This window comes from Neomonachus schauinslandi, chromosome 9, assembly GCF_002201575.2.
Source record: "Neomonachus schauinslandi chromosome 9, ASM220157v2, whole genome shotgun sequence".
Taxonomy (NCBI): domain Eukaryota; kingdom Metazoa; phylum Chordata; class Mammalia; order Carnivora; family Phocidae; genus Neomonachus; species Neomonachus schauinslandi.
In genome coordinates this window covers 70,444,361-70,453,187 of record NC_058411.1, presented here as the reverse complement: position 1 = coordinate 70,453,187, position 8,827 = coordinate 70,444,361, and the positions used below count along the sequence as shown (strand labels likewise).

Here is an 8,827-nt window from a genome sequence, read left to right as displayed (position 1 = left end):
GGGGGGGGGGGGGGGGGGGGGGGGGGGGGGGGGGGGGGGGGAGCGCCTGGGTGGCTCAGTCGTTAAGCGTCTGCCTTCGGCTCAGGTCTTGGTCCCAGGGTCCTGGGATCGAGCCCTGCATCGGGGCTCCCTGATCAGCTGGAAGCCTGCTTCTCATTCTCCCACTCGCCCTGCTTGCGTTCCTGCTCTCACTCTCTCTGTCAAATAAATAAATAAAATCTTAAAAAAAAAAATCTACAGGGGCGCCTGGGTGGCTCAGTCGGTTAAGCGACTGCCTTCGGCTCAGGTCGTGATCCTGGAGTCCCGGGATCGAGTCCCGCATCGGGCTCCCTGCTCGGCGGGGAACCTGCTTCTCCCTCTGACCCTCCCCCCTCTCATGAGCTCTCTCTCTCTCTCATTCTGTCTCAAATAAATAAATTAAAAAAAAAAAAAAAAAAAAATCTACAGAGCCTGCAATGGTTCAACCTCATATCTCACTGGCAGGGTGCTAGAGCCTTGGGCCATCTACCCAGAGCCTACCCATATGGCGCATTTGTGAATCTACGACCTTTCTGAGCTCGTTTTCTCATCTGTCAAATAGGAATTGGAACACCATCCTGGGGTCCCGACGCAAGTGAAAAAGCCTACCTCACAGAAGGCACTTAGGAATGAGTGTATCCAAATCTGGCCAATTTGCTCAGGAGATTCCCTGCCCTGGGCACAAGGGTGGGAGTAGTTGCCCCCCCAGCTCCAAAAAGTGCTCCGGCAGCAGGGGCACCTGGAACCTCCCTCGTGGCAGGGCAGCGGGGAGCACTACACTTTCACCACCCACGTCTGGGCGTCGACCTCCTGCCGCTGTCCCTGCCCTGTGTCCCCACCTCTTCCTGGACTTCAAGGTGGCCCAGCAAGAATTGGTCAGTTTAGTGGCTTCCCCAACTCGCCTCCAAAAAGTGAAAAGAAAACTTGGAGCAAGATACTCCCAGAGATGGAATTGAAGACCCTCTTTCTCCTAAAAAAAAAGGAAACTGGAAATGGCTTTATTTGGGGACTAAATGTGAGTGGGATGGAGGATGCCTTCTGGGAGTCTATGGGTACAGCTGCCCCACAGCCCCTATGAGAGAAAGAAAACCAGGAAACAGATTCCCACGGGGCCCCATGTAATTTCCCTTCTGGAAAACTGGAAAACCCGGTGTTGAATTTACTCTAGAACCAGTAGATCACAGAAGCTCAGAAGGTTTGTCAGTACCCTGAGAGAAATTAAAAGCACCCAGGGCTCAGCTTTCTCCCAGCGGCCCAGCGACTGTGGCCCAGAGAGGTGCAGTGACTTGTCCAGGATCACTACATTTCCTAGCAAGGCTCGGTGCTTCTTTCCTGGGTTCCAGCAAAGAACGCATGTCAAAAAGAAGACCCCTCCCTAAGTCCCTACCCCGAAAACGCCCTCTAGACGGTGACCCTCCTGCCACCCTCGGGAAGGAGCCCCCCACCCCCAACAGAAGCAGCCCCGCTCACCCTGCCGCTGGCGGAGGCGACAGCTAGCATCGCCAGGAGCGCGCAGAGCACAATCACCAGCAGCAGAAGCAGCAGTGGGTACTGCTGGCTTAGGCTGTAGTAGGTCTCGTAGAAGAGGTCTTCGCTGGGGGGCGGCCGGGGACTGAAGAGGCGGGCCATGGTCCCCCCTGCCCTGGGCTGCGTGGCCTCGGGGGTGGAGGGCGGACCCCCAGGCTGGGGAGGGCCAGGGGCTGCGTTACTGCCTGTAGCCGCTCGGGGCCCCAACTGTGCCTCTCTCACTGGGTCCAAGCCACTTCCACCCCGTTTCCCCAACCTGGCGGCAATCCGAGCTGCCAGGCACTCCCCGGCGCCTCCCAGACTTTTCCCAGTTGGCTGTGAGAAGACTGCCCCATCCTTCGCTCCTCCTCCCTCAAACCCAGACTGCAGAGATGCCCTAGCAAAAGCCTTGGCTGCGGGTGGGGCAGGATTTGGGGTTGAAGCAAAGGATCCTCGGGTTCCTCTTTTACCCCCAAACTCACTGCCGGGATGCTGCCGCGGCTTGGATGGGCGAGGCCTGAGGAGGGAGCCCGGGCAGCCGGTGGCCGAGTCCCGATCGATCGCCGAGAAGCTAGTGGCTCAGAGCCCCGGGCGGCGGGCGCTTCCCTCCCTGCGCCGGGGGGCCCCCTCCCACTTCCCCGACGGGACTGCCCTGCACGGCCCCTTCCCGGGCCGAGACGGACTCCCCAGGCCTCCTCCCTCCCTCATTGTCTCCTCTAACACTGTTGTTGCCTCCCTCCTCCAGCCCCCTCGAGCAAGGGGAATGCGAACCTTGGGAGAGGCGAGGGGGTGGGGTGGGCCAGGCTGAGCAGCAAGTGTCAAAATGGGGGTGGGCCCTTGGTCACCAGGAGAGTGAAGGAGCGCTGGAGTGAAGGCTGGTGAGAATGTAGGGAAGGATGTGAGGCCCAATCGGGGCTAGGGTTTAGGTCGGGATGGGGAGGGGGCGGCGGGTGGGCCCGTTCTGCTCCCCTCCTGCCTGGATACAGCTGCTGTGGAGTCTGAACTGTTCCTGTCCCACCGGGTCCAGCTCCATGGGAGGGGGCACGTCTGCGTGTAGCTCTGTGGAGCCAAAGCTTTCCACCGCAGACACCAGCTGAGGGTCAAAGGGCTCCGCCTGGGCAGCAACGTGCGCGGGAGCGCAGGCGGTGAGCGCTTGCGGTGGAGGGGAATAAGAAATCAGGCTGATTTCTGGAGCCTCAGAGAGGCTGGGGGCATTGTGCAGGGCAAGAGATGTGCCGGGGTCTTCCAATGCCCGTGGAGAGCCCTCTCCCCAGCACCCCACTGCGGCGTCTCCGTAGCCCAGAGGAAAAGGGAGACTATCCCCAGAATTTCGGTATAGGGTAGGGTCTCAGCCGATCTAGAGGAAGTGGTCCGCCCAGAGATTAGAGCGGCCCATGGAGCCAAGGCCTCAGGGATTCCTTCCTGCCGCCAGCTGGGCCCTGACCTTGTGTGCCATGCCGCCACCCACCCCCAGCCACCCACCCCCAGCCCGGAGCATCCCGCTTCCGGCCTCGGCTAGAGGGCAGGGCCTCCCTCCGGATCAGCTCCAACCGACCAGCTCCGACCGACCGCAGGATGCAGGCTCCCATCCGCGTCTCCACCGCCAGCCCCTGGCCTAAGCCTTAGCCTCCCAGGTGTGGCGCTTTGGTTTTCAAAACCCATCATGTTTATTGACTTCTGTGTGCACAAATCAGTTGGCCTTCAAAGAAAGCCTCACCTAACTGCCTCACATCCAAGAGGTAGCTCAGAAGGTGCGTCATACCAGCCCTGCAGCCGGCTCCGGGCTTCTTGGTTCTTGCGGCCCTCCTTTCCAACCTACTTGTGGGGGGCACGCGGCCTGCCTCGACCCTGGCCCCAAGGCGCCAGGCCTGGCGTGGGCAAGGCAGTTCCTTCTTGTATAACCAAGTAGTTGTTGTCTCCCACCTGCACCGCATGGCTGTCACGTATGGTAACAGGATTCCCTTTAAGAGAAATTGTATTGGTGGGGCGGGGAAGCAGTCGGGGAAACGGACTCAAAATTAGGAGGAGCGGCGGGGTGGAGGGGCAGCGGCACTTTGTGTCCATCCTGGGGAAATGCCAAGTATGGGGTCTCTAGGGCAGCCTGCGACTGTGTCAAATGTGCCCTTGGGCGTTGTGCTGCCCCTTCGGAACTGGGTTTGCAGAAGCTCAGAAGGAGTGGCAGCTAATGTCTGAGACCCTGAAATTTGGGGTTTTTTCTTCTAGGAGCCCCTCTGAGCCAACAGAGCAACAGCAGAAGTTAGGGGTTCACAGAGCTAGTTCTGGGGAAAGTCAGAAGGCCCAGGGCAAATCCAGGCCTTGCTGTGTGCCCTCAGCAGGACCCCAGGCCCAGTGGGTGTCAGTTTCTTCATTTATGACATGAGAAGTTTGGGGTAGTTGGCCCTAGCCCTTTCTCCCGCTACCCAAGGTAACCTGGATCTATAGACAGTCTTGAGGAAGAAGCCGTTGGGAGAACTGAGTAGGAGAAAGGAAGGAGTGAGGGGCAGGTACCTGGTTTTGGATTGGGCCGTGGTGCCCTGGGAGACCAGTTGGTGCCATGTCTCTTAGCCCCCTGCAAACAACACAGCTCTCTTGGGCTCTCCATCTTGGGACCGGTTCCCCTGCTGCATCCCCCTCAGCCCCAAGTTCTCCCTGGCAAGGCGGACAGGATTCACGGGAGTCCTAGTGCATCCTCTAGTCCTGCCAGTGTCTCACCTGATTCCCTTCGGGTCCAGGACCTGTGGTCCAAGCCAAGTTGGGGCTGGGCATCTGATTTCTGAAAAGTGAGGTCTCTGGAGTTTGGGGAGATGGGGCTGTTGAATCGGAAGATATCCCTGCTATCTGGGCGGGCTGAACTTTGTCTCCCCCTGCCCTGATCCTCTCGGGAAGGTTTGTGCATTTTTTAGGAACAGAGCTGGGGGACTCCTTCAGATTTAGTTTGTTTAGCATCTCAGTGGCTATGATGTCATGGCTTCCTGTGGTTCCCCTAGGGCCTTCCGTTTCTGTCCCTCCTGGGCCTGGCTTAGGCACAGACGACATCCTGTTGCTGCCCCGGTTTTCACACAGGAATTTCTTCACCTGCAAGGACACGGGGAGCTTTCTGGGCATGGAGGTGGGAGAGCCAGCCTAAACCCAAGGGAGGAGTCTCGGTCCATAATCTATTACCTGGGAACTCAGTGGTGAGGTGGGGAGAGTGAGGACAAAGATTAAGGCACAAAGAACAGTGGTCAGTGGGGAGTCACTGAGTGGCCAAGGGAGCCATGCTGTGCCATCCTTGCCCAGCTCCTGGGTTGGGGGTGTGGCACTGGACACTCACCGTGGAGACTGCGGCATCCATCTCCTTGGTTACCAGACTGAGGGCTTGCTCGGTGTTTCGTCGGCATTCTGGAGACAAGACAGAGTGGGTGGCAGACAGGTGAGCCAAACCTTCCCAGGGAGAAGCCCTCTGCTGACAGGTCCAGGCCTACCCTGGCCGCCAGCTCACTGGCCAGTTCACCTTGGAAGGAGGGCCTGTCCTTGGGCTCCTGGCCCCAGCAGTGCTGCATTAAGTCCGTCAGTCCTTCCAAGCCAGGAGTCTTAGGGCTGGGCTGGGGCAGCTTGGTCAGCGGGGGCCGGATCCACCTCTCACACCCTGCTTCCTGCTCCAGCGATGTCTGGGCCACTACAGGGGTAGGGGTGGGGGAATGCAAAGAGAAGACATTCAGGGTATGAGGGGCCACTTGTTCCATCATGGAAGGGGGAAAGGAATGTAGTCCAAGGGGAGGTGAGGAGAAGGTCGGGTGGCCTGAGTGGGTAAGCTGGAAGACAGAAGGGATGGAAGCTTGCAGGAGGAGGGCACCCGGAGTTAAGGATCCCAGTGTCTGCCCAGAGTCTTACTCTCAGCTTCTCTTCCAGCTAGCACTGCCCACATTAGGATCCCGAAGCTGCAGGAGACACAAAGCTGAGGCCTGGCCCAACTGCTGGCAAAGATTCCTTTCCCATATATGGTCCCCTAGAAGGGCCCAGAGAGGTGTAGAAATGTGGAATGAGTATTTGGCGTGGGTACCTTACCTGTAGACATCGCTAGCCATGGAGGCGTTCCGGTTTACATCAGCCAACAGTTCTGGGGCCAAGTAGGCTGGGGCTGACTCCCCAGAGCCAGCTCCTAACCTTGAACCTCTCTGAAACGTGGACAGGCCAAAATCTGCCAGCTGTAAGGGAAGGAAGAGAGGGAAGGTAGAGGATGGACAGGGCCAGGCAGCTTCCAGAATCCCCTCTCCCACCACAAGGTACAGGTCCAGCCTTATAAAGGGGGTTTTGAGGGTTAGGGGAATGGCAGGGCCCGTGGGGCCCTTGGGTTGGAGGTGTGGGTCCCCTCTTCAGGGGGCTGGGTCAAGGTCTGAGTCTCCTGAGCTAGGTCAGCCATGGGTCTTTGGACGGACTGGTGGGTGGGCCTGTGGAACTGACCATATGGGTCAGGGTCGCTCCCACCTGGTAGGGTAGGGGCTAAAGGTCCTGGCTGGGCTTTGACCCTCGGGCAGCCCTGTGTCCGGAGGGAGATGCTGAGGGTATGGAGTAGAGAGGGCTGCAACAAGTTCTGTGTCCAGGGGCTGGGCTGGGCTATGGATAGGCTGACCTTGACGTGCAGGTCTGAGTCCAGCAGGACGTTGGAGGGCTTGATGTCCCGGTGCAGAAGCACGGGGTTCTGGCCATGCAGGTAACACATCCCCAGCACGAACTCCTGCAGCAGGCGGCAGAGGAGAGGCCAGGGACGAGGACAGCCGGGCTGCAGCAGCCCTGCCAGGGAACCATTTTCCAGGAACTGAGTCACCAGAGCCGGCCCGCAGGTGGATTCCCACTGTAGCTTCTGGGTGACCCCCAGCAGGAGCAGTAGGTGCTGGTTGCGCAGACTTGCCATGGCCTTCACCTCCCTGGATATCGCCTCCCTACGCTCCAGGAAAGAGCGGAGTGGCGCCCTTGACTCCTGGATGATCCCTCCCCTCCCCATTCAGGCCCAGCAGTGGCCCCTCCTCCTTGGGCAGACCCTGGGAGGCCCGTGGCTCAGGTCACTCACCCCTTCAAGATCTTGACCGCCACATCTAAATCCCACGTCCTGTGTCGCGCCCGGAACACCACCCCGAACCTGCCTGCGCCAATGAACTCTGGGTTCTCCAATTCTTCGACAGACACCAGGGAGGCTGGGGTACCGCCGAGCCTGAAAGAGGGGGTCTTCCAGCTCCTCCCCGTACCGCCCCCACCTCCGTGACCCTGGTGACTCCATGCGGTCAGTTCAAACTCTAGCTTCCCCGGCCCCCTGCCCCCCCGGGGGGGCGGGGGGCCCACGGTGCTTGTATCCCGCCCTCCACTGACCATAACTTGCCGCCTGACATCCGGCTGGAAGGTGCAAGTCCGCACGGAAGGAGGGACTTCTGGGAGCGGGGTTTGTGGCAGAGAAGGGCAGGGGGTCGTGAGAGGGATCAACCTCTAGGTTTGCTCCCCTACCCAGGGTGACTAAACCACTTCCTTCTTGGGCGGGTGCATCTACGGTCCCGCCCCAGCGGGGAGGGAGGCAGAACGGAAGCCTTGAAGCCTCGGCTCAGCCAGGGGCGTCTGATGACGCGGTGGACGCTGGAGGCAGAACCGAAGTGAGCGCTTTTCTTTTGTAACTCAGGGTTCCTGAGCATCTGCCGCGGCTCACAGCCAGCTTAACTGTCCCTGGGCACTTGGGTGCCACAGAAGGAGTCCTCATCTGCCAGGAGCCCACGATCCACTCCGGCAGCTGGGGTCTCTGACTTCTCCCACAGGATTTCTGGTTCCACCACCTACCCGGGGTGGGGTGGGGAGGGGATGGTGCTGAGGAATGTTTTATGTTGCTAACGCTCAGCAATCCCCCAAATGCCCCTACGATCATAGCGGACAATTCTATAAAGCTTGAATGTGCCAGGTACCCGTATTAGTTCCCTCTCCCCTCTCATGCTCTTTCTCACTCTCTCCCTCTCAAATAAATAAATAAAATCTTTAAAAAATAAATAAATAAATAAATGAATGAAAACTGAGTTTAACACCATCAGACTCGTCCCTCAAGAAATTCTAATGGATGTGAACCAAGAAGATAAAGAAAACTTAAATCAGAGAACATGTGAAATGCAAGAAAGAAGAGCAGTTTTCTCAAAAATTCAACCACAAAACCAATTACCATCATACCAGACCCACAGAAATGGGAGGGGGTGGCTCATTGATTTAAAAAAGACCTGCTGTGGGGGCCCCTGGCTGGTTCAGTGTGGGAGAGCATGTGACTCTTGTTCTCAGGGTTGTAAGTTCGAACCCCACACTGGGTGCAGAGATGACTTTAAAAAAAAACAACAATAAAATCTTTTTTAAAAATAAAAATAAAGGTAAAAAAATAAAAAGACCTGCTACCAACAACTCCACTTCTGGGTATATAACCAAAGGAACTGAAAGCAGGGACTCAGATATTTGTATACCAATGTCTATCACAGCATTATTCACAGTGGCCAAAAGGTAGGAACAACCCAAATGCCCATCAATGGATGAACGGGTATACAGATATGGTATATATACATATAACGGGGATATTATTCAGCCTTAGAAAGGAATACGATTCTAACATATGTTACAATGGAGATGAACCTTGAAGCTATTATGCTAAGTAAAATAAGCCAGTCACAACAAGATATATATTGTACGATTCCACTTACATGAGGTACCTAGAATAATTCAATTCTAATTATTAGAGACAGAGGGAGAACGGTGGTTGCCAGGGGTAAGGGTGGGGAGGAAACGGGTAGTTACTGTTTCATGAGTACAGTTTTAGTTTGGGAAGATGGAAAGTGGAAAGATGAAGAGGGAAAGTTTCTGGAGATGGTGATGGTTATGCGATAATGTGAATATACTTAATGTCATTGAACTGTACACTTAAACATTATTAAAGTGGTACATTTTATGTATGTTTTTTTATAAAGATTTTATTTATTTGAGAGAGAGACAGCACAAGGAGGGAGAGCAAGGGGAAAGGGAGAAGCAGACTCCCTGCCGAGCAGGGACCCGGATGCAGGGCTGGAGCCCGATGCAGGGCTCGATCCCAGGACCCTGAGATCATGTCTTGAGCCGAAGGCAGACGCTTAACCGACTGAACCACCCAGCCACCCAAAAGCTGGTCTTTTTTACACTTGATAGTTCCCAAAGCACTTACTGAAAGTCACCTCAGTTCTGTGAGGTTGGACGTCTTGTCAATTCTGTAGATGAAGAAACACAAAGTCCTCATTCTTTTGTCTGGACGTGAAAAACAAACAGAAAGCGATTTTAT

At 56.4% G+C, this 8,827-nt stretch overlaps 2 protein-coding genes across 3 annotated transcripts in view; both read right to left on the bottom strand.

The window, feature by feature from the left end:
• Nucleotides 1-1,647, bottom strand: part of ADCY4 (adenylate cyclase 4) — a 15,258-nt gene extending 13,611 nt beyond the window's left edge. The window contains exon 1 of the mRNA XM_021695691.1: nucleotides 1,489-1,647. Within this exon, the coding sequence (XP_021551366.1) occupies nucleotides 1,489-1,647 (159 nt within the window). The remainder of the gene's footprint in view (nucleotides 1-1,488) is intronic.
• Nucleotides 1,648-3,185: 1,538 nt separating this feature from the next.
• Nucleotides 3,186-7,018, bottom strand: RIPK3 (receptor interacting serine/threonine kinase 3). 2 transcript variants are annotated; one of them, XM_021695415.2, is made up of 9 exons: nucleotides 6,575-7,018; nucleotides 6,137-6,446; nucleotides 5,572-5,711; nucleotides 5,398-5,444; nucleotides 5,018-5,182; nucleotides 4,838-4,905; nucleotides 4,237-4,313; nucleotides 4,033-4,093; nucleotides 3,186-3,485 (listed from the first exon to the last, which is right to left on the bottom strand). In XM_021695415.2, the coding sequence occupies exons 1-9, from the start codon at nucleotides 6,871-6,873 to the stop codon at nucleotides 3,192-3,194; spliced, it is 1,461 nt and encodes a 486-aa protein (XP_021551090.2). In that variant the 5' UTR covers nucleotides 6,874-7,018; the 3' UTR covers nucleotides 3,186-3,191. The 2 variants fall into 2 exon arrangements, with proteins under 2 accessions (XP_021551090.2, XP_021551089.2); XM_021695414.2 differs by having other exon boundaries at nucleotides 3,187-3,485; nucleotides 4,237-4,599.
• Nucleotides 7,019-8,827: the final 1,809 nt, after the last annotated feature.